Source organism: Oncorhynchus clarkii, chromosome 1, assembly GCF_045791955.1.
Source record: "Oncorhynchus clarkii lewisi isolate Uvic-CL-2024 chromosome 1, UVic_Ocla_1.0, whole genome shotgun sequence".
Taxonomy (NCBI): Eukaryota; Metazoa; Chordata; class Actinopteri; order Salmoniformes; family Salmonidae; genus Oncorhynchus; species Oncorhynchus clarkii.
In genome coordinates, this window is record NC_092147.1 from 45174059 (window position 1) to 45200402 (window position 26344).

At 42.1% G+C, this 26344-nt stretch overlaps 1 protein-coding gene across 2 annotated transcripts in view; it reads left to right on the forward strand.

Annotated features, from left to right (window-relative positions):
* Positions 1-4265: 4265 nt before the first annotated feature.
* The window catches only part of LOC139407850 (metallophosphoesterase MPPED2-like), a 51996-nt gene continuing 29917 nt past the window's right edge, over positions 4266-26344 (forward strand). Inside the window, exons 1-2 of one of the 2 annotated variants that reach the window (XM_071151723.1) lie at positions 4266-4527; positions 5591-5845. In XM_071151723.1, coding sequence (XP_071007824.1) covers positions 5664-5845 — 182 coding nt within the window. In that variant the 5' untranslated portion in view covers positions 4266-4527; positions 5591-5663. The remainder of the gene's footprint in view (positions 4528-5590; positions 5846-26344) is intronic. The other variant, XM_071151731.1, reaches the window with a different exon arrangement.

Below are 26344 nucleotides of genomic sequence, written 5' to 3' on the forward strand. Positions count from 1 at the left end.
CTTTGTTTTGTATTTATTTAGTATGGTCAGGGCGTGAGTTGGGTGGGCAGTCTACGTTTGTTTTTCTATGTGTTGGGGCATTTCTATGTTTTCGGCCTAGTATGGTTCTCAATCAGAGGCAGGTGTCATTAGTTGTCTCTGATTGAGAATCATACTTAGGTAGCCTGGGTTTCACTGTGTGTTTGTGGGTGATTGTTCCTGTCCCTGTGTTTGTTGTCACAGGATAGGCTGTATAGGTTTTTCACGTTCCGTTTGTTGTTTTGTAGAGTTAAGTTATTTCATGTATCGTTCATTTTCCATTAAAGAAACATGAGTAACCACCACGCTGCTTTTTGGTCCGCTTCTCCGTCTACAGACGAACGCCGTTACACAAACTGCTACAGACCTATATCTATCCTACCCTGCCTTTCTAAGGTCTTCGAAAGCCAAGTTAACAAACAGATCACTGACCATTTCGAATCCCACCGTACCTTCTTCGCAATGCAATCTTTTTTCCGAGCTGGTCATGGGTGCAGCTCAGCCACGCTCAAGGTCCTAAACGATATCATAACCGCCATCGATAAGAGACAATAATGTGCAGCTGTATTCATCAACCTGGCCAAGGCTTTCGACTCTGTCAATCACCACATTCTTATCGGGAAGATTCAACAGCCTTGGTTTCTCAAATGACTGCCTCGCCTGGTTCACCAACTACTTCTCAGATAGAGTTCAGTGTGTGAAATCGGAGGGCCTGTTGTCCGGACCTCTGGCAGTCTCTATGGGGGTGCCACAGGGTTCAATCCTCGGGCCGACTCTTTTCTCTGCATACATCAATGATGTCGCTCTTGCTGCTGGTGATTCTCTGATCCACCTCTACGCAGACGACACCATTCTGTATACTTCTGGCCCTTCTTTGGACACTGTGTTAACTAACCTCCAGACGAGCTTCATGGCCATACAACTCTCCTTCCGTGGCCTCCAACTGCTCTTAAATGCAAGTAAAACTAAATACATGCTCTTCAACCGATCGCTGCCCACACCTGCCCGCCCATCCAGCATCACTACTCTGGATGGTTCTGACTTAGAATATGTGGACAACTACAAATACCTAGGTGTCTGGTTCGACTGTAAACTCTCCTTCCAGACTCATTAAGCATCTCCAAGACGAAATTAAATCTAGAATCGGCTTCCTATTTCACAACAAAGCATCCTTCACTCATGCTGCCAAACATACCCTCGTAAAACTGACCATCCTACCGATTTTTGACATCGGCGATGTCATTTACAAAATAGCATCCAACACTCTACTCAGCAAATTGGATGCAGTCTATCACAGTGCCATTTGTTTCGTCACCAAAGCCCCATACACTACCCACCACTGCGACCTGGATGCTCTCATTGTCTGGCCCTCGCTTCATATTCGTCGCCAAACCCATTGGCTCCAGGTCATTTATAAGTCTTTGCTAGATAAAGCCCCGCCTTATCTCAGCTCACTGGTCACCATAGCAGCACCCGCCCGCAGCACGCGCTCGAGCAGGTGTATTTCACTGGTCACCCCCAAAGCCAATTCCTCCTTCAGCCGCCTTAACTTCCAGTTCTCTGCTGCCAATGACTGGAACGAACTGCAAAAATCACTGAAGCTGGAGACTCATATCTCCCTCACTAGCTTTAAGAACCAGCTGTCAGAGCAGCTCACAGATCACAGCACCTGTACACAGCCCATCTGTAAATAGCCCATCCAACTACCTCATCCCCATACTTTTTAAAATTGTATTTATTTTTCTCCGTTGCACCCCAGTATCTCTACTTGCACATCTATCACTCCAGTGTTTAATTGCTTTATTGTAATTACTTTGCCACTATGGCCTATTTATTGCCTTTACCTCCCTTATCCTACCTCATTTGCACACACTGTATATAGACTTTTGCTATTGTATTATTGACTGTATGTTTTTTAATTGCATGTGTAACTCTGTGTTCTTGTTTGTGTCGCACTGCTTGGCTTTATCTTGGCCAGGTCGCAGTTGTAACTGAGAACTTGTTCTCAACTAGCCTACCTCGTTAAATAAAGGTGAAAAAATTGTTTTTATTTTTTTATTATAGAATACATGAAGAGTAGTTACTTTTTCCTTCACACCTTTGCTGGTACTGATTGCACGCATTAGGAAAGCTAAATGCAGTAGCGGGACATAATAGTATGCCATTATCTCTAATAATTTCCTAATTTTATTTGTCACATGCGCCGAATACAACTGGTGTAGATCTTGCCTTGAAGTGCTTACTTACAAGCCCTTAAACAATGCAGTAAAGGAAAAAAAATCAACTAAAGTAAAAAATTTAAATAAAAAGTTACAATAAAATAACGAGGCTATATATAAAGGGGGTACTGGTGCCAAATCAATGTGCGGGGTACAGGTTAGTCAAGGTAATATGTACATGCATAGTGCATTCGGAAAGTAGTCAGAACCCTTCACTCTTTCCACATTTTGTTACATTTAAGCCTTATTATAAAATTTTTTTCCTCATCAATCTTCACACAATACCCCATAATGTCAAAGCTAAATTTATTTTATTTTTTAAAACTGAAATATCACATTTACATAAGTATTCAGACCCTTTACTCAGTACTTTGTTCTTGGATATGACTCTACAAGCTTGGCACACCTGTATTTGGGGAGTTTCTCCCATTCTTCTCTGCAGATCCTCTCAAGCTCTGTCAGGTTGGATGGGGAGTGTCGCTACACGGTATTTTCAGGTCTCTCCAGAGATGTTTGATCAGGTTCAAGTCTGTGGCTGTGTGATTAGGGTCATTGTCCAGTTGGAAGGTGAACCTTTGCCCCAGTCTGAGGTCCTGAGCACTCTGGAGCAGGTTTTCATCAAGGATCTCTTTATACTTTGCTCCGTTCATCTTTCCCCCAATCTTGACTAGTCTCCCAGTCACTGCTGCTGAAAACATCCTCACAGCATGATGCTGCCACCACCATGCTTCACCGTAGGGATGGTGCAAGGTTTCCTCCAGACGTGACGCTTGGCATGCAGGCAACTGAGTTAAATCTTGGTTTCATCAGACCAGAGAATCTTGTTTGTCATGATCTGAGAATCATTTGGCAAACTCCAAGCGGGCTGTCATGTGCCTTTTACTGAGGAGTGGCTTCCGTCTGGCCACTCTACCATAAAGGCCTGATTGGTGGGGTGCTGCAGAGATAGTTGTCCTTCTGGAAGGTTCTCCCATCTCAACAGAGGAACTCAGGAACTCTGTCAGAGTGACCATCGGGTTCTTGGTCACCTCACTGACCATTTCCCCCCATATGCTCAGTTTGGCCCGGCGGCCAGCTCTAGGTTAGAGTTTTGGTGGATCCAAACGTCTTCCATTTAGGATCGATGGTGGCCACTGTGTTCTTGGGGACCTTTTTGGGTACCCTTCCCCAGATCTGTGCTTCGACATGATCCTGTCTCAGAGCTTTACAGAGAACGCCGTCGACCTCATGGCTTGATTTGTGATCTGACATTCATTACCAACTGGGGGACCTTATATAGACAGGTGTGTGCCGGTCCAAATCATATGCAATCAATTTAATTCTCCACAGGTGGACTCCAATGAAGTTGTAGAAACATCTCAAGGATGATCAATGGAAACAGGATTCACCTGAGCTCAATTTCGAGTCTCATAGCAAAGGATCTGAATGCTTATGTAAATAAGGTATTTCAGTATTTATGTCAAAAAAAACTTTTCGCTTTGTCATTATGGGGAATTGTGTGTAGATTGATGATGTTTTATTTTATTGAATCCATTTTACAATAAGGCTGTAACGTAACAAAATGTGGAAATGGTGAAAGGTCTGAATACTTCCCGAATGTACTGTAAAGTGACTATGCATAGATAATAAACATCGACTAGCAGTAGCATTTAAAAAAAAAAGGGGGGGGGGGGGTCAATGCAAGTAGTCCAGGTAGTATGTCATTGTTTTAATATACACTGCTAGGACCTTACATTTAACAGTACAAACGTGTATTTAATTTGGTGTATTTGTCGTTCTTTATATATTATGTATAATACGTTTTAATAGGCAACAATGGCTATGTGAGCCCAATTGTAGGCTATCCAAAAATATAAATAGTAAAAAATAATAATAATAGTTTGCTTGAAATCCTATTTCAAATTCTACAAACAGTGGTCCCAGTGCAGTCCCCTCCGCGTCTCCCTGTGCTTCTGTATTGCTCTCTGACCCCGGTGGCAGTCCTCTCGCACTGCACTGCACTCTCGGGCTCCCCCTCCTTCTCTTTTCACATCGAGGCTCCTTACTCGCTCGTTGCCTGTCTGTCGCATTTCCTCAATAGCCAGCCGAGGGTCTCTCAGGGTCGAAGGTTCTGCCCTGCTTGCCACGACCTCCACCTCTCAAGAGGTGAATTCTCTGCGTTACCTATGGGACCGCGTTTTTGAAAACAGATCGGTTTAACCCGGAGCAGTTATCGGCCGAAGGAAAGGAACTCGCCACCCGTTTGGCAAGAAAATCGTTGGGGAAAAAATAACGAGGCAGGCACAAAGCGGTGGGTTAGAGGTGGCTTGTCATTTACGAGCCATATGGATACAGAGGTTTCTGCAGAGGCTATAGATGTTGCTATTCGTACTATATATTTTTTAGATGCAATAACTTGGTTTATGTTTATTTTATTCTCTGTAATGCAGGATACAATAAATTAGGAACAACACAATCGTGTAATCTCTGGTGTCAGAGGTTCAATTTGGTCTCTTTCCATATTTCTCTTTTTAGGCTGATTGGTGGTGCGTAGTTTTTTTTTTAAATTCCCTCTTCAAAATGTTGCAGTGTGAAACAAAAGAGGGAACCGATTTTTCGTAAAAGATCCTCTTACAATTTAGTTTGTAAGACAATCAGCTTGTTGAAGTTGAGTGGTGGAAAATGTAGTCTTGTCTGCATCTCTGTTAATTTTCTCATGTTAAATTCGTCTGGGTAGTTTTTTTTATTTTGTCAGTTAAGAACAAATTCTTATTTTCAATGACGGCCTAGTGAATTAACTGCCTGTTCAGGGGCAGAATGACAGACGTACCTTGTCAGCTTGGGGGTTTGAACTTGCAACCTTCCAGTTACTAGTCCAACGCTCTAACCACTAGGCTACCCTGCCGCCTCCTAGTTGTGTTTTTGTTTTCACTTTTTATTGTCTTGACCGTTTTTAAGTGGTTTGGTCAGTTCACTTATGTCATCTAGCCAATAGGCCTACTACATAATTCACTTGGTTACATCGTATCAATTTACTGAGTCACTATTACATTTGGTCAAAATATTTTCTACTACATCATTGTTAGGTTTTAATGTCTGAGCTTATTTGTTTTATCCTATCTACTGTAGACAAAATCTAGCAGCAGAAATTAACAAGACATGTATGGCTTCTTTTCTGATATTAGTGGTTGAGTTATTATTGTAACTATGTATTCTGAATGTTTTCTTGCTGAGTTTTTTTGTACAGTACTCAGTTAATGCTGTCATTTAGTTAATTTGAATTAAGGCTCAGTTAATGCTGTCATTTATTGATGATACGGCACAATTATTGTATATAAAGATTTCCTCCTCTCTTTCTGTTTGCGGTGGTACAGATTATCCAGAGGGCCGGTGGGTCTGAGTTGGTGAGCTGAGCGGGGCCATTCTGAATGATGCCTGCCTCCTAGGATGGTCCTGGATCCTGGTAAACTAACTGCCCATGTCCCTAGCAGTGGAGCCATGGCTCACAGAACCCCTCCCTCTCAGGGAAAGGTGACCATCACTGTGGACGAGTACAGCTCCAACCCCACACAGGCCTTTACCCACTACAACATCAACGAGAGCCGCTTCCAACCACCCCATGTCCACATGTGAGTGTCTATCTATCCACAGACTGCGTTATATCTATCTCTCTTTCATCTGAAGGGCCTTTACAGTGCACAGAGTATTGATTGATGGGGTTCAAACTAAAGAAAGTGAATATATAGACATCTGTCCTCACTACCTCTACCACTAACCCCCAGCTGGTGGTGCCTCTATTCTATTCTCACCAGATATTAGCTTGTGATTCATACAGAAGAGTAGATGGAGGATGATTTTATTTCATTGGATTGGTTTGTGAGTTATCAGCCCTGCCAAATAATCTAGAGTGGCGGAGGCCACCTTTTCATGTTACCAACTTAACGGAGGTCAGAGGTGCGGTGGGTTTATAAGCTATTTAACAATGTTCCTTTGACCTCTGGGTCACAGTTCAATTGTAAGTAACTTGCCTATTGACTTCTGAATCATTAGGATGTAATGAGTGTTGCTGTGGATGGAGGTGGGTTGGCCCGGGGTGGTCAGAGGGGGAGGCAGGTGCTTCTGGCTGTCTCACTGGGACTCACTGCCTGGCAGTGACACCCACACAAAACACTTTACCAGCAGAGAGAAAACAAAGGCGTACGGCAGATGTCCTCTTTTATCGAAGTCTGGACTTCCGTTAACCAGTGTTTTTCACTTAGTCCACTGATAACTTTTATTTTTTGAATAGTACGTCTCTCTCTGTCTGTTTGTCTTAGACCCTGAGCAGATGTCTCAGTAGAACAACAAGGTGGACTTTGCTGGATTGTTTTATTGAAGCTTGTTTATTGAACCTATCTGCCACTGCTACAGTAATTCAATCGGATGGAGCGTTCTCGCACAGGACTGTGAGAAGCTAAAAGCCGAAATCACATGGAGAGACGTCCGTCAACGGCGTGAAATTTACACGCAAGAGTAGCAAGTGTCAGTTCAAACGCTACGCTACGTAGCATATGCCAAATTAATTGTCATGAAAATCCATAATACATCGTTGTATTTGTTTTATATTTGCTATGTAGCCCCTTGGGAATTGTTGTTGTGTGTTCCATTTGATTCACCTTAAATGTCCTACGGGACGAAACATTTTGTTATGCTAGCATGAGGAGAGTTGTAGATAATAAAGCCGAGCAGTTTCTGAAAATGTTGGCTAGTCTCGTTCTTTTCCGTATAACATGGCTTCTCTCTTGAAATCGGAGTTCCTCGGGTTTTCCAGTTGTAGCCTGCCTAAAGCTGATATGCCTGCTCGAAATCAATGCAAGTGGGCTATTGTTTTCAAAGAGGTAGCAGGTAAATCCTAGCCTACAGCCCAATGAAACCTCTTTAGTACAACATATTCGGACAGCATTGCTCCGCATAGACGCGAGGAAAAGTCGACTTTCTTTCTAATTTGACTCGCAATGAGGAGGGCTGTTGCCGTGACCTAATTACCGCCACACCGGCAGTCATGACCGCAGTAAAATTCTACCTGACCTTGAGTCACGGTAATCTCCTGTTAGGCACTCTGGACATGCATTAGTAGTACCAAACTTACTAACAATCATCAGGTGTCTAATGGCCTGGTACTCAGGGCTCTATTGTCCCTCTAACCACTCTGACTTTAAATGCAAATGCATTCAAAAATCACATCAAACACTTATCAGAAGAGTATCATGCTTTTATAGCTCACTTAATTGTAATTGATCAATTTGAAGAACGAAGTTCAACAACAGGTTCAAACTGAGTGGAAAACATGGTCATTGTGGATGCTGTTTCAAAGCCTAACACGACGAAATGGACAGCGCTTTCTAAGGTAATGATTAATTCAAATTCAAAACATGCATATTAGAGCTTATGCAAAAGCCTATATATGAGCCTCCCCCCCCCCCCCCCCTCGAAAAACGGAATTAAAATAATGATTGTGCCATTATACAATACATAACCTACCTCATATTACACATGGCCGAAAAACATTAAAACATATATATATACAGTGGGGCAAAAAAGTATTTAGTCAGCCACCAATTGTGCACGTCCTCCCACTTAAAAAGATGAGAGACGCCTGTAATTTTCATCATAGGTACACTTCAACTATGACAGACAAAATGAGGTAAAAAATCCAGAAAAACACATTGTAGGATTTTTAATGAATTTATTTGCAAATTATGGTGGAAAATAAGTATTTGGTCACCTACAAACAAGCAAGATTTCTGGCTCTCACAGACCTGTAACTTCTTCTTTAAGAGGCTCCTCTGTCCTCCACTCGTTACCTGTATTAATGGCACCTGTTTGAACTTGTTATCAGTATAAAAGACACCTGTCCACAACCTCAAACAGTCACACTCCAAACTCCACTATGGCCAAGACCAAAGAGCTGTCAAAGGACACCAGAAACAAAATTGTAGACCTGCACCAGACTGGGAAGACTGAATCTGCAATAGGTAAGCAGCTTGGTTTGAAGAAATCAACTGTGGGAGAGATTATTAGGAAATGGAAGACATACAAGACCACTGATAATCTCCATCGATCTGGGGCTCCACGCAAGATCTCACCCCGTGGGGTCAAAATGATCACAAGAACGGTGAGCAAAAATCCCAGAACCACACGGGGGGACCTAGTGAATGACCTGCAGAGAGCTGGGACCAAAGTAACAAAGCCTACCATCAGTAACACACTACGCCGCCAGGGACTCAAATCCTGCAGTGCCAAACGTGTCCCCCTGCTTAAGCCAGTACATATCCAGGCCCGTCTGAAGTTTGCTAGAGAGCATTTGGATGATCCAGAAGAAGATTGGGAGAATGTCAGATGAAACCAAAATAAAAATTTTTGGTAAAAACTCAACTCGTTGTGTTTGGAGGACAAAGAGTGCTGAGTTGCATCCAAAGAACACCATACCTACTGTGAAGCATTTGGGTGGAAACATCATGCTTTGGGGCTGTTTTTCTGCAAAGGGACCAGGACGACTGATCCGTGTAAAGGAAAGAATGAATGGGGCCATGTATCGTGAGATTTTGAGTGAAAACCTCCTATCAGCAAGGGCATTGAAGATGAAACGTGGCTGGGTCTTTCAGCATGACAATGATCCCAAACACACCGCCCGGGCAACGAAGGAGTGGCTTCGTAAGAAGCATTTCAAGGTCCTGGAGTGGCCTAGCCAGTCTCCAGATCTCAACCCCATAGAAAATCCCAAGCACTTGGGAGTATGGCTAGACGGTGCACTGTCCTCCTCTCAGCACATATCAAAGCTGCAGGCTAAGGTTAAATCTAGAATTGGTTTCCTTTATCATAATCGCCCCTCTTTCACCCCAGCTGCCAAACTAACCTTGATTCAGAGGACCATCCTACCCATGCTAGATTACGGAGACATAATTTATAGATTGGCACGTAAGGGTGCTCTCAAGCGGCTAGATGTTCTTTACCATTTGGCCATCAGATTTGCCACCAATGCTTCTTATAGGACACATCCCTGAACTCTGTAAACTGGTCATCTTTGTATATCTGTCGCAAGACCCACTGGTTGATGCTTATTTATAAAACCCTCTTAGGCCTCACTCCCCCCGATCTGAGATACCTACTGCAGCCCTCATCCTCCACACACAACACCCATTCTGCCAGTCACATTCTGTTAAAGGTCCCCAAAGCGCACCCATCCCTGGGTCGCTCCTCTTTTCAGTTCGCAGCAGCTAGCGACTGGAACAAGTTGCAACAAACACTCAAACTGGACAGTTTTATCTCAATCTATTCATTCAAAGACTCAATCGTGGACACTCTTACTGTCACATTCTGACCTTTATTTCCTTTGTTTTGTCATTATTTAGTATGGTCAGGGCGTGAGTTGGGGTGGGCAGTCTGTTTGTTTTTCTATGATTTTGGGATTTCTAGTATGGTTCTCAATCAGAGGCAGGTGTCATTAGTTGTCTCTGATTGAGAATCATACTTAGGTAGCCTGGGTTTCACTGTTTGTTTGTGGGTGATTGTCTGTCTATGTTAGTTGCTTGTGTCAGCACAGTTCTCATTCTAGCTTCACGGTCGTTTATTGTTTTGTAGTTAGTTCATGTTAAGTGTCTCTTATTGAAGAACCATGAACCATAACCACGCTGCGTTTTGGTCCGCTTCATACGGCGATCGTGACACTTACTGACAGTTGTGGCTGCTTTGTGTGATGTATTGTTGTCTCTACCTTCTTGGCCTTTTGTGCTGCTACCATGTTGTGTTGCTACCATGTTATGTTGTGTTGCTAACCATGCTGTGTTGTCATGTGTTGCTGCCCTGCTATGTTGTTGTCTTAGGTCTCTATGTAGTGTTGTCTCTCTTGTCGTGATGTGTGTTTTGTCCTATATTTGTTTTTTTAAATCCCCGCCGGAGGCCTTTTGGTAGGCCATCATTGTAAATAAGAATTTGTTCTTAACTGGCTTAATAAAATAAATAAATAATTCAATTTGCAGTACGTTTGAGAATCGCTAGTGCTGCCACACCCTTTGCCTCATCCCTCTCAACCATACGACTTTAAAATTCCTCGTCGATCCAAGGGGATTTAACCGTTTTTAGTCATTTTCTTATTAGTAACTGGAATAAGCAATTTCACAAATGTGTAAAGTGCAGCGTCTGGTTGCTCCTCACTACACACCACAGACAAGCAAATATTCTTTACATCAACATAAGAATCACTACAAAAATCTATTGTATGACCTCTTATACACTGTTAGGCCCAGCCTTTGGCACCTTGGTTTTCCTAGATGTGGCTACTATATTGTCATCACTACATCCTATGGATTTGGATGCTACTTTAAAGTACATTTCAACAGCATTAGTGAAGCAGCAGCATTTAATTCCTGTGCTATTTGTAACTACCCTGGTAGTTTGACTGACGACCTGAACCAGGTCACTGGTTACAGGACACTGGTTAGAGTTAGATTTTTTTGTTGTTGAGTGGGCAGCTTGATAAAAGCCAGTCAATATTTAAATCACACAGAAAATATACTTCTCTGTTGATATCACATACATTATCAAGCATTTCACACACGTTATCTAGATACTGACTGTTAGCACTTGGCGGTATTTAGCAGCTTCCCACAAGAACTGGCTTCAGTTGAGGCAGATTAACCTGTGCACAGGGATAACATGTCTTTTGTCTTGCCCCTGTTCTTGACAATTTGGTAATGGGCCATTCTAAATCGAAACTCATTTGACATATTAGTGAAGGAAGACAAGATCAAATGTAAGAATAGTCTGATGGGTGAAAATAGGATCACTTGATGAGGGAACGCAAGCTTCTTTTTTTCCCCGACTTTCTCTAATTTCTTCAGTAGCCTATATTCGCATCAGGCAGCCCTTATATCTTTTGATTTCTAAGGTGTTGTATCACTCACAACTAAAGTTGCCAAGTAACTCTAAGTCTTGTGTATAGGACCTGTTTCAAATGATCACTTTTACGTTCAACATAGCCACCTCTTCATATTCGAGCACTCTCACTCCGGAATGGGAAAAATATCCTATTTTATTCAGCTAAGTTCAATTATATTCTTATTACTATTAAAAAAAAAAATGGCACCCGAGTGGCGCAGTGGTCTAAGGCACTGCTTCTCAGAGCTTGAGGCGTCATTACAGACACCCTGGTTCGAATCCAGGCTGTATCACAACCGGCCGTGATTGGGAGTCCCATAGGGCGGCGCACAATTTGCCCAGCGTCATCCGGGTTAGGGTTTGGCCCGTGGTAGGCCGTCATTGTAAATAAGAATTTGTTCTTAACTGACTTGCCTAGTTAAATAAAGGTTAAATGAAATATATTGTTGCTAAATGAACAAGCCTATGGCATGGCGCATAGCCAGATAACATACAGTAGGCCAACTCATATTCTGTTCTTTTGAAATACATTATGAATACGAAGAAAATGTTTCTTTAGACCTACCTAAAATAAATAATGGATTTATTGTGATGGTGTATATTCAATAGATTTATTATAGTTTTTTTTAAATGTAGATGTTCCAAAGACACTAGCCACTGATACACGTGTGGAAACCTGGAGGTGCTAAACGTTTTTATGTTAATTAATGGTAAATTACCGTAAGACCGGCAGACTTTTGCACGACAATAACCGTCTTAGAAAATGTCATGAAAGCCACAACCCTAGCTATGAGTCATGTTGGAAAATGTTTTTCTGGTGCGTGATGTAATATGGAGGACCTGGCAGGCCAGCCTATATCCTATAATGTAGACACTAACCAAAATAACTTCAAATGTAGAACTTCAAATTAAACCAAATAGTTTGCACCCATGACTACTGTTTTCAATCGAATGTTCAGCCAACTTACAAGCATACGTTATGAATTTATTGTTACAAATTAGCTTACAAGGTTACTAGCCACCTAGCCTGCTAATGTTTGCCCTACCAGCCTACTTCATGAGTCAGACAGTTGCTATCAATACCTAGCTTACATTAAAGTAAACCAACATTGTTGAAAAACACAACCATGATCAAACCAGTTATCAAAGTGTGTTATATGCAGTTAATGTTATCTTAGCCAGCAAACTAGTCAGCCAGTTAACATTAGCTATTTTTAGCTGGCTAGATAGCCTAGCCAGCTAACTCTACAACAGTGAAGAACAGCAAGCACAGGTAGTAACCCACAACTAAAACAGAACCCTCCAGCAGATTTTTTTTTTAAGTAAAGAGAGCGGAGACTTACATATTGACGGCTGGGGCCCATCATTGTAAGGACTGTCGGCTGAGTTAGCTACCAAACAAAATGAGAGCCAGTGAGAGAGGCACTTCCGATGTGAGAAGCCTAGCTATTTTAGCCAGCTAACTAGCCTTGCCAGCTAGCATATCACTGCAGAGGAAACTTCCTCCAGATATGAAATGTCAGACAAAAGCAGCGACTCCGAGCATAGCAGGAACTCTGTTTCCTTTGGGCCAGACTTTTTTGGAGAATCTGATGAAGACGAGGTGGTGGCAGAGCAGGCCACTTTCCCGTTTGGATTTGAGCACGAATCAAGGCACAGAGAGCGTGCTGGTGCTAAACTTGTAGAGCAGGATGCGGCTCCACTTGTGGGGAAGGTTGATTGGTAATATGGCAAGCTAGTTTGCTACTGAGAATACACCCTATAATGTCACTTCCTTTGTAACTATGGCTGAACCACATAAAAATAACTTGTTGTAGGTGCTCATGCAACAGGTGTATTCCCATGGAGTCTGTGTGATGTCAGGAATACTGGCAGACAATGTCCATGGTGACAGAAGGTTAGACAGTGGGTTGTATAACACAACATTCTGGCTTCCCCATAGTCTGCCTGGATGTCACTGTGCTGCTGACGGCCTACAATACCTACCGGCAGGACTACGCCCGTGATGCAGACAGTCCATACTCAACACGAGTTAGTTCATCTATAAATAGAACCTTCACTAGTCGAATGCAATAATGAAATCAAAATGACGTTACACCACTCCTTACCAATAGTAGCACATTTCTTTCCCTGTCTTTTTAGAAAGTTCAGACACGTTTCCCGCAGGCAGTTCATCAGCTGGAATTGGGGCTATCTAGCGTTTGGTGTCAATAGGATAAGAAATAGGTTCCCAAATGACGAGAGCATGCCCTACACAGGCTTCAAGTTACCATAAAAACAATTCAAACCCGTTTTTACCTTTTTTATTCAAAGTTGTAAAAATATGTCATGGGTCATTAAAAAAATGTATCTGTCATTCCAGAAAGACAGTTTTCTATTTCTATGTTATTCAAGTATTGACAATTGTTTAGGCTTTGAATCATTATGATATAGCATATTACCAATATGATAAAACAATCCTGTCTCTTAATGGTGGTGACGCATCCCAGTCAGTTCAGACAGACAGAACATCCCAGTCAGTTTAATATGTGTGTGTGTGTGAGTAAAATACAGTGCCTTGCGAAAGTATTCGGCCCCCTTGAACTTTGCGACCTTTTGCCACATTTCAGGCTTCAAACATAAAGATATAAAACTGTATTTTTTTGTGAAGAATCAACAACAAGTGGGACACAATCATGAAGTGGAACGACATTTATTGGATATTTCAAACTTTTTTAACAAATCAAAAACTGAAAAATTGGGCGTGCAAAATTATTCAGCCCCTTTACTTTCAGTGCAGCAAACTCTCTCCAGAAGTTCAGTGAGGATCTCTGAATGATCCAATGTTGACCTAAATGACTAATGATGATAAATACAATCCACCTGTGTGTAATCAAGTCTCCGTATAAATGCACCTGCACTGTGATAGTCTCAGAGGTCAGTTAAAAGCGCAGAGAGCATCATGAAGAACAAGGAACACACCAGGCAGGTCCGAGATACTGTTGTGAAGAAGTTTAAAGCCGGATTTGGATACAAAAAGATTTCCCAAGCTTTAAACATCCCAAGGAGCACTGTGCAAGCGATAATATTGAAATGAAAGGAGTATCAGACCACTGCAAATCTACCAAGACCTGGCCATCCCTCTAAACTTTCAGCTCATACAAGGAGAAGACTGATCAGAGATGCAGCCAAGAGGCCCATTATCACTCTGGATGAACTGCAGAGATCTACAGCTGAGGTGGGAGACTCTGTCCATAGGACAACAATCAGTCGTATATTGCACAAATCTGGCCTTTATGGAAGAGTGGCAAGAAGAAAGCCATTTCTTAAAGATATCCATAAAAAGTGTCGTTTAAAGTTTGCCACAAGCCACCTGGGAGACACACCAAACATGTGGAAGAAGGTGCTCTGGTCAGATGAAACCAAAAGTGAACTTTTTGGCAACAATGCAAAACGTTATGTTTGGCGTAAAAGCAACACAGCTGAACACACCATCCCCACTGTCAAACATGGTGGTGGTGGCAGCATCATGGTTTGGGCCTGCTTTTCTTCAGCAGGGACAGGGAAGATAGTTAAAATTGATGGGAAGATGGATGGAGCCAAATACAAGACCATTCTGGAAGAAAACCTGATGGAGTCTGCAAAAGACCTGAGACTGGGACGGAGATTTGTCTTCCAACAAGACAATGATCCAAAACATAAAGCAACATCTACAATGAAATGGTTCAAAAATAAACATATCCAGGTGTTAGAATGGCCAAGTCAAAGTCCAGACCTGAATCCAATCGAGAATCTGTGGAAAGAACTGAAAACTGCTGTTCACAAATGCTCTCCATCCAACCTCACTGAGCTCGAGCTGTTTTGCAAGGAGGAATGGGAAAACATTTCAGTCTCTCGATGTGCAAAACTGATAGAGACATACTTACAGCTGTAATCGCAGCAAAAGGTGGCGCTACAAAGTATTAACTTAAGGGGGCTGAATAATTTTGCACGCCCAATTTTTCAGTTTTTGATTTGTTAAAAAAGTTTGAAATATCCAATAAATGTCGTTCCACTTCATGATTGTGTCCCACTTGTTGTTGATTCTTCACAAAAAAATGTTATGTTTGAAGCCTGAAATGTGGCAAAAGGTCGCAAAGTTCAAGGGGGCCGAATACTTTCGCAAGGCACTGTATGTATATATATATATATATATATATATATATATATATATATATATATATATATATATATATATATATATATATATATATATATATATATATATATATATATACACACACACACACACACACACACACACACACACACACACACACACACACACACACACACACACACACACACACACACACACACGGCCCGTTGAAAAAAATACTCGGTTCTTTCAGCTAGCAGAAGGGAATTTGGCTGTATGAACGCAAAATAGACATACAGTTAGACAACACAGCCAAAAGAAATGTGACGAGTAGGCTTATTCAGACAAAAGTAGTATCACTTAACGCAAGACTACACACTATGTTGAGAGAGAGAGGAGGGGGCGGGACTCACTCCTTCCATCTGTTGCCAAGACCAGATCTCCACCCATTTCCTGGAGAGTTTCGACGGGTGCCACTGCTCGACATCCCATGTCTTGAGGACTGCTGGCTCAAGGTGGTTTTGCTGGTGACAGAAGACTGTGCTGCGGTGAATGGTGGCCACTCCCATCATGCCGAGCATTCAGAGGACTTTGGTCGGCATACAACCTGACACCAAAATGGCAGCAGAAATGAGCAGATTGCCTGCTGGCACCCTCCTGATCATAGGCTGGCTGAAGTATTCACTCACATGGTTGCGCGACCTGCAGATCTGCGTGACGTTGAGAGCTGTTACTCTGGCTAATATGTAGTCTCTGGACTCTCCGCACCACAAATCCGATTGCATTGGTCACGTACACATATTTAGCGGATGTTATTGCGGGTGTAGAGAAATGCTTGTGTTATTAGCCCCAACAGTGCAGTAGTATCTAACAATTCACAACAATAAAAACATCTAAAAGTAAATAATATAATTGAGAAATGTATAAATATTAGGAAGAGCAATAATCAGAGTGGCATTGACTAAAATACAGTAGAATAGAATACATTATACAGTGGGGCAAAAAAGTATTTAGTCAGCCACCAATGGTGCAAGTTCTCCCACTTAAAAAGATGAGAGGCCTGTAATTTTCATCATAGGTACACTTGATCTATGACAGACAAAATGAGAGAGAAAAAATCCAGAAAAACACATTGTAGGATTTTTAATGAATTTATTTGCAATTTATGGTGGAAAATAAGTATTTGTTCACCTAAAAACAAGCAAGATTTCTGTCTCTCACAGACCTGTAACTTCTTCTTTAAGAGGCTCCTCTATCCTCCACTCGTTACCTGTATTAATGGCACCTGTTTGAACTTGTTATCAGTATAAAAGACACCTGTCCACAACCTCAAACAGTCACACTCCAAACTCCACTATGGCCAAGACCAAAGAGCTGTCAAAGGACACCAGAAACAAATTGTAGACCTGCACCAGGCTGGGAAGACTGAATCTGCAATAGGTAAGCAGCTTGGTTTGAAGAAATCAACTGTGTGAGCAATTATTAGGAAATGGAAGACATACAAGACCACTGATAATCTCCCTCGATCTGGGGCTCCACGCAAGATCTCACCCCGTGGGGTCAAAATGATCACAAGAACGGTGAGCAAAAATCCCAGAACCACACGGGGGGACCTAGTGAATGACCTCCAGAGAGCTGGGACCAAAGTAACAAAGCCATCAGTAACACACTACGCCGCCAGGGACTCAAATCCTGCAGTGCAAGACGTGTCCCCCTGCTTAAGCCAGTACATGTCCAGGCCCATCTGAAGTTTGCTAGAGAGCATTTGGATGATCCAGAAGAAGATTGAGAGAATGTCATATGGTCAGATGAAACCAAAATATAACTTTTTGATAAACTCAACTCGTCGTGTTTGGAGGACAAAGAATGCTGAGTTGCATCCAAAGAACACCATACCTACTGTGAAGCATGGGGGTGGAAACATCATGCTTTGGGGCTGTTTTTCTGCAAAGGGACCAGGACGACTGATCCGTGTATAGGAAAGAATGAATGGGGCCATGTATCGTGAGATTTTGAGTGAAAACCTCCTTCCATCAGCAAGGGCATTGAAGATGAAACGTGGCTGGGTCTTTCAGCATGACAATGATCCCAAACACACCGCCCGGGCAACGAAGGAGTGGCTTCGTAAGAAGCATTTCAAGGTCCTGGAGTGGCCTAGCCAGTCTCCAGATCTCAACCCCATAGAAAATCTTTGGAGGGAGTTGAAAGTCCGTGTTGCCCGGCAACAGCCCCAAAACATCACTGCTCTAGAGGAGATCTGCATGGAGGAATGGGCCAAAATACCAGCAACAGTGTGTGAAAACCTTGTGAAGACTTACAGAAAATGTTTGATCTCTGTCATTGCCAACAAAGGGTATATAACAAAGTATTAAGATAAACTTTTGTTATTGACCAAATACTTATTTTCCACCATAATTTGCAAATAAATTCATTAAAAATCCTACAATGTGATTTTCTGGCTTGTTTTTTTCTCATTTTGTCTGTCATAGTTGAAATGTACCTATGATGAAAATTACAGGCCTCTCTCATCTTTTTAAGTGGGAGAACTTGCACAATTGGTGGCTGACTAAATACTTTTTTGCCCCACTGTATACATATCAAATCAAATCAAATGTATTTATAGCCCTTCGTACATCAGCTGAAATCTCAAAGTGCTGTACAGAAACCCAGCCTAAAACCCCAAAGAGCAAGCAATGCAGGTGTAGAAGCACGGTGGCTAGGAAAAACTCCCTAGAAAGGCCAAAACCTAGGTTGAAACCTAGATAGGGACAAGGCTATGTGGGGTGGCCAGTCCTCTTCTGGCTGTGCCGGGTGGAGATTATAACAGAACATGGCCAAGATGTTCAAATGTTCATAAATGACCAGCATGGTCCAATAATAATAAGGCAGAACAGTTGAAACTGGAGCAGCAGCACAGCCAGGTGGACTGGGGACAGCAAGGAGTCATCATGTCAGGTAGTCCTGGGGCATGGTCCTAGGGCTCAGGTCCTCCGAGAGAGAGAAAGAAAGGGAGAATTAGAGAGAGCACACTTAAATTCACACAGGACACCGAATAGGACAGGAGAAGTACTCCAGATATAACAAACTGACCCTAGCCCCCCGAGGCTGAGACAGGAGGGGTCAGGAGGCACTGTGGCCCCATCCGAGGACACCCCCGGACAGGGCCAAACAGGAAGGATATAACCCCACCCACTTTGCCAAAGCACAGCCCCCACACCACTAGAGGGATATCTTCAACCACCAACTTACCATCCTGAGACAAGGCTGAGTATAGCCCACAAAGATCTCCGCCACGGCACAAACCCAACTCAGACAAATCAAATTTTATTTGTCACATACACATGGTTAGCAGATGTTAATGCGAGTGTAGCGAAATGCTTGTGCTTCTAGTTCCGACAATGCAGTAATAACCAACAAGTAATCTAGCTAACAATTCCAAAACTACTACCTTATAGACACAAGTGTAAGGGGATAAAGAATATGTACATAAAGAAATACAGGATGACCACATCAGTGACTCAACCCACTCTGGTGATGCACCCCTCCCAGGGACGGTATGAGAAAGCCCCAGTAAGCCAGTGACTCAGCCCCTGTAATAGGGTTAGAGGCTGAGAATCCCAGTGGAAAGAGGGGAACCGGCCAGGCAGAGACAGCAAGGGTGGTTCGTTGCTCCAGAGCCTTTCCGTTCACCTTCCCACTCCTGGGCCAGACTACACTCAATCATATGACCCACTGAAGAGATGAGTCTTCAATAAAGACTTAAAGGTTGAGACCGAGTTTGCCATGGGTAGGCAGACCGTTCCATAAAAATGGAGCTCTATAGGAGAAAGCCCTGCCTCCAGCTGTTTGCTTAGAAATTCTAGGGACAATTAGGAGGTCTGCATCTTGTCACCGTAGCGTACGTGTAGGTATGTACGGCAGGACCAAATCAGAGAGATAGGTAGGAGCAAGCCCATGTAATGCTTCGTAGGTTAGCAGTAAAACCTTGAAATCAGCCCTTGCTTTGACAGGAAGCCAGTGTAGGGAGGCTAGCACTGGAGTAATATGATACAATTTGGGGTTCTAGTCAGGATTCTAGCAGCCGTATTTAGCACTAACTGAAGTTTATTTAGTGCTTTATCCGGGTAGCCGGAAAGTAGAGCATGGCAGTAGTCTAACCTAGAAGTGACAAAAGCATGGATTAATTTTTCTGCATCATTTTTGGACAGAAAGTTTCTGATTTTTGCAATGTTACGTAGATGGAAAAAAAGCTGTCCTTGAAAAGGTCTTGATATGTTCTTCAAAAGAGAGATCAGGGTCCAGAGTAACGCAGAGGTCCTTCACAGTTTTATTTGAGACGACTGTACAACCATTAAGATTAATTGTCAGATTCAAAAGAAGATCTCTTTGTTTCTTGGGACCTAGAACAAGCATCTCTGTTTTGTCCGAGTTTAAAAGTAGAAAGTTTGCAGCCATCCACTTCCTTATGTCTGAAACACATGCTTCTAGAGAGGGCAATTTTGGGGCTTCACCATGTTTCATTGAAATGTACAGCTGTGTGTCATCCGCATAGCAGTGAAAGTTAACATTATGTTTTCGAATGACATCCCCAAGAGGTAAATTATATAGTGAAAACAATAGTGGTCCTAAAACGGAACCTTGAGGAACACCGAAATTTACAGTTGATTTGTCAGAGGACAAACCATTCACAGAGACAAACTGATATCTTTCCGACAGATAAGATCTAAACCAGGCCAGAACTTGTCCGTGTAGACCAATTTGGGTTTCCAATCTCTCCAAAAGAATGTGGTGATCGATGGTATCAAAAGCAGCACTAAGGTCTAGGAGCACGAGGACAGATGCAGAGCCTCGGTCTGATGCCATTAAAAGGTCATTTACCACCTTCACAAGTGCAGTCTCAGTGCTATGATGGGGTCTAAAACCAGACTGAAGCATTTCGTATACATTGTTTGTCTTCAGGAAGGCAGTGAGTTGCTGCGCAACAGCCTTTTCTAAAATGTTTGAGAGGAATGGAAGATTCGATATAGGCCGATAGTTTTTTATATTTTCTAGGTCAAGGTTTGGCTTTTTCAATAGGCTTTATTACTGCCACTTTTAGTGAGTTTGGTACACATCCGGTGGATAGAGAGCCGTTTATTATGTTCAACATAGGAGGGCCAAGCACAGGAAGCAGCTCTTTCAGTAGTTTAGTTGGAATAGGGTCCAGTATGCATCTTGAAGGTTTAGAGGCCATGATTATTTTCATCATTGTGTCAAGAGATATAGTACTAAAACACTTGAGTGTCTCTCTTGATCCTAGGTCCTGGCAGAGTTGTGCAGACTCAGGACAACTGAGCTTTGAAGGAATACGCAGATTTATAGAGTCCGTAATTTGCTTTCTAATAATCATGATCTTTTCCCCAAAGAAGTTCATGAATTTATCACTGCTAAAGTGAAAGCCATCCTCTCTTGGGGAATGCTGCTTTTTAGTTAGCTTTGCGACAGTATCAAAAAGGAATTTCGGATTGTTCTTTTTTTCCTCAATTAAGTTAGAAAAATAGGATGATCGAGCAGCAGTAAGGGCTCTTCGGTACTGCACGGTACTGTCTTTCCAAGCTAGTCGGAAGACTTCCAGTTTGGTGTGGCGCCATTTCCGTTCCAATTTTCTGGAAACTTGCTTCAGAGCTCGGGTATTTTCTGTGTATCAGGGAGCTAGTTTCTTATGAGAAATGTTTTTAGTTTTTAGGGGTGCAACAGCATCTAGGGTATTGCGCAAGGTTAGATTGAGTTCCTCAGTTAGGTGGTTAACTGATTTTTGTCCTCTGGCGTCCTTGGGTAGACAGAGGGAATCTGGAAGGACATAAAGGAATCTTTGTGTTGTCTGTGAATTTATAGCACGACTTTTGATGTTCCTTGGTTGGGTTGGGTCTGAGCAGATTATTTGTTGCAATTGCAAACGTAATAAAATGGTGGTCCGATAGTCCAGGATTATGAGGAAAAACATTAACCTGTTGCGACGACCAAACCCGGATCCGGGATTCTATTTATAGACCTAAACTCATTACCATAACGCAACGTTAACTATTCATGAAAATCGCAAATGAAATGAAATAAATATGCTATCTCTCAAGCTTAGCCTTTTGTTAACAACACTGTCATCTCAGATTTTCAAAATATGCTTTTCAACCATAGGAAAACAATAATTTGTGTAACAGTAGCTAGCTAGCGTAGCATTTAGCGTTAGCATTAGCGTTAGCATTTAGCAGGCAACTATCACAAAAACAAGTAAAGCCTTCAAATAAAATAACTTACCTTTGAAGAACTTCTGATGTTTTCAATGAGGAGACTCTCAGTTAGATAGCAGATGCTCAGTTTTTCCAAAAAGATTCTTTGTGTATTAGAAATAGCTCCGTTTTGAACATCACATTTGGCTACCAAAAAAAAAAAAAAAAAAAAAACGAAAATTCAGCCCTCAAAACGCAAACTTTTTTCCAAATTAACTCCATAATATCGACTGAAACATGGCAAACGTGGTTTAGAATCAATCCTCAAGGTGTTTTTCCACATATCTCTTCGATGATATATCCTTCGTGGAAGCCTGGTTTCTCCTTGCTCTCAAATGGAAAAATAATTGCACCTGGCTTTGCTCTCCAATTTCGACGCAGGGACACCAGGACACTTGGAAAATGTAGTCTCTTATGGTCAATCTTCCAATGATATGCCTACAAATACGTCACAATGCTGCAAACACCTTGGGGGAACGACAGAAAGTGTAGGCTCATTCCTTGCGCAATCACAGCCATATAAGGAGACAATGGAAAACAGAGCTTCAGAGATTCTGCTCATTTCCTGGTTGACGTATCATCTTGGTTTCGCCTGTAGAATGAGTTCTGGGGCACTTATAGACAATATCTTTGCAGATTCTGAAACTTCAGAGTGTTTTCTTTCCAAAACGGTCAATAATATGCATAGTCGAGCATCTTTTCGTGACAAAATATTGCGCTTAAAACGGGAACGTTTTTTATCAAAAAATGAAATAGCGCCCCTAGAGATCCAAGAGGTTAAGATCCACAACATTTATTCCATGGGACAAAACTAGGTCCAGAGTATGACTGTGACAGTGAGTGGGTCCAGAGACATGTTGGTCCAGAGACATGTTGGACAAAACCCACTGAGTCGATGATGGCTCCGAAAGCCTTTTGGAGTGGGTCTGTGGACTTTTCCATGTGAATATTAAAATCACCAAAGATTAGAATATTGTCTGCTATGACTACAAGGTCCGATAGGAATTCAGGGAACTCAATGAGGAACTCTGTATATGGCCCAGGAGGCCTGTAAACAGTAGCTATAAAAAGTGATTGAGTAGGCTGCATAGATTTCATGACTAGAAGCTCAAAAGATGAAAACGTCATTTTTTTTTTGTAAATTTAAATTTGCTATCGTAAATGTTAGCAACACCTCCGCCTTTGCGGGATGCACATATGATCACTAGTGTAGCCAGGAGGTGAGGCCTCATTTAACACAGTAAATTCATCAGGCTTAAGCCATGTTTCAGTCAGGCCAATCACATCAAGATTATGATCAGTGATTGACTATAATTGCCTTTGAAGTAAGGGATCTAACATTAAGTAGCCCTATTTTGAGATGTGAGGTATCATGATCTCTTTCAATAATGACAGGAATGGAGGAGGTCTTTATCCTAGTGAGATTGCTAAGGCGAACCCTGCCATGTTTAGTTTTGCCCAACCTAGGTCGAGGCACAGACACGGTCTCAATGGTGATAGCTGAGCTGACTACACTGACTGTGCTAGTGGCAGACTCCACTATGCCTGGCCTGCACCCTATTTCATTGTGGAGCTAGAGGAGTTAGAGCCCTGTCTATGTTGGTAGATATGGTAGACATATGAAATGAGTAAAGCAGTATGTAAACATTATTAAAGTGACAAGTGTTCCATTATTAAAGTGACCAGTGAGTCTATGTACATCGGACAGCAGGGTGCAGGGTTGAGTAACGTGGTGGTAGCCGGCTAGTGACGGATATTTAACGGTCTGATAACCTTGAGATGGAAGCTCTTTTTCAGTCTCTCGGCCCCAGCTTTGATGCACCTGTACTGACCTCGCCTTCTGGATGATAGCCTGGGTGAACAGGCCGTGGCTCGGATGGTTGTTCTCCTTAATTACCCTTTTGGCCTTCCTGTGACATCAGGTGCTGTCGGTGTCCTGGAGGGCAGGCAGTGTGCCCCCGGTGATGGGTCTTAGGAACCGAGCCGAATTTCTTCAGCCTCCTGAGGTTTGAAGAAGCGCTATTGCGCCACCTTCACCACACTCTGTGTGGGTGGACCATTTCAGATTGTCAGTGATGTGTATGCTGGGGAACTTGAATCTTTTCACCTTCTCCACTTCGGTCCCGTCAATGTGGATAGGTGCTTGCTCCCAGCATTCAACACCAATGAACAGCATTCTGATGTAGGTATTCCTCTTTTCCAGGTGGGATAGGGCCGTGTGCAGTGCGATGGCGATTGCGTCATCTGTGGCTCTATTGGGGCGGTATGCAATTTGAAGTGGGTCTAGGGTGTCAGGTAAGGTAGAGGTGATCTGATCCTTAACTCGCCTCTAAAAGCACTTCATGATGACAGAAGTGAGTGCTACGGGACGATAGTCATTTAGATCAGGTACCTTTGCTTTCTTGGGTACAGGAACAATGCTGGAACCCAACAGACTTGGAAAATCTTCATCAGTTGACTGGAACACAAACATATGTTCCTTGTACGGACTGGCTGAAGCCTGACTCCTTGAGCGTGAATAAAATGTCAGACATTTTTATGGACTCTGTAGGGCAAACAAAGTTGACAATTCAAAATATGCACACCACTACTCACCCAATGACCACGTCACCTTCATCATCCTCCATGTCCTCTCTATTGCCATAGATGTTCTCCTACTCCAAACCCAGGTCCATCTCTTCATCTTCTCCAATGAATGTGCATTGCACAAATTAGGACTGTGCCATAGTGTTGAATTGTTTTACATCCTAGACATATTTCAGTATGTGCGCACACATTAAATCTTCTCAGATTTTATGATTTATAAATTATTGGTATTGACAGCTTTTTCACAATAACTGCCTGGAGGTGAGGTGAGCAGTATACATGTGACATATGAGAAGACAAAGCAACAAAATATCCAATCCAAAGTAACCAGGGCAGAGATATAAGATGACTCACCAATGCTTCTTGAATGTGGCATTAGAAATGACACCAGTGTGCCTTTATGACACGGTCCAGTTGGTCCCAATGCAGATGATGCGACTGGTACTTCAGACTGGGGAGATACAGAGACTACACATGAAGGTGTAGAGAAGCCTCATCCATAATGACAAAGTCAAAACATGTTTTGGCAATCTTTGCTAAAGTCTTTCTGGGTAAATCTAAGACCTTTGCAACCTTGGATTGTACAATATTTGCACATGATTCTTTGAAAAAAATGTCAAGCTCTGTTGGGTTGGTTGTTGATCAAAGCTAGACAGACATTTTCAAGTTTTGCCATAGATTTTCAAGCAGATTTATGTCAACTGTAGCTAGGCCACTCAGGAATATTTCAATGTATTCTTGTAAGCATCTCCAGTGTATATATGACCTTGTGTTTTAGGTTCTTGTCCTGCTGAAAGGTGAATTTATCTCCCAATGTCTGTTGGAAAGCAGACTGAACCAGGCTTTCCTGTAGGATTTTTCCTGTGCGTAGCTCAATTTGGTTTATTTTTACCCTAAAAACTCCCTGGTCCTTGCTGATGACAAGCATACCCATAACATGATGCAGCCTCTACCATGCTTAAAAATATTAAGAGTGGTTCTCAGTGATGTTGTTGGAGTTGCCCCAACCATAACGCTTTGTATTCAGGCCACATTTTTTGCAGTTTTACTTTAGTGCCTTATTGCAAACTGTATGAAGGTTTTGGAAATGTGTTTTTCTGTACAGGCTTTTCACGCTGTCATTTGGGTTAGTATTGTGGAGTAACTACAATGTTGTTGAGCCATCCTCAGTTCTCACAGCCATTGAACTCTTAACTGTTTTAAAGTCACCATTGTTCTCATGTCGAATTCCATGAGCGGTTTCCTTCCTCTACAGCAACTGAGTTAGGAAGGACTCCTGTTTCTTTAGTGACTGGGTGTATTCTTCTTTTTGAGGCATTGGAAAACCTCCCTGGTCTTGTGGTTGAATCTGTGTTTGAAATTCACTGCTCGACTGAGGGACCTTACAGATAACCCTGTGTGGGGTACAGAGATCAGGTACTCATTCAAAAATCATGTTAAACACTATTATTGCACACAGTCCATGCAACTTATGTGACTTGTGACTCCTGAGTATAATTAAGCTGGCCATAACAAAGGAGTTGAATACTTGACTCAAGACATTTCAGCTTTTCATTTGAAATTAATTTGTAAAAATGTCAAAACTTAATTCCACTTTGATAATATGGGGTATTGTGTGTAGGCCAGTGACACAACATCTATATTTAAATTCAGGCTGTAAAAAGAAGAAACGCAAACAGTTCTTGCTAGTATCACTGATCTTTGAATTTTAAATTCAGGCTGTAACACAACAAAATGTGGAAAATATCAAGGGTTGTGAGTACTTTCTCAAGGTACTGTATCAGCTTAATGCGTAATGTACACTGAACAAAAATATAAATGAGAGCGATATAAATGCAACAATTTCAAAGATTTTATTGAGTTACAGTTCATATAAGGGAATCAGTCAATTGAAATAAATTCAGCTCCGGTGGGCATTCAGCATGCAAATTGCACGCTCCCTCAACTTGAGACATCTGTGGCATTGTGTGACAAAACTGCACATTTTGGCCTTTTATTATCCCCAGCACAAGGTGCAACTGTGTAATGATCATGCTGTTTAATCAGCTTCTTGATATGCCACACCTGTCAGGTGGATGGATTATCTTGGCAAAGGATAAATGCTCACTAACAGGGATGTAAACAAATTTGTGCACAACATTTGAGAAGCTTTTTTGCACGTATGTAAATATTGTATTTCAGCTCACGAAACATGGGACCAACAGTTTACATGTTGCATTTTATATTTTTGTTCAGTATTTATAAAG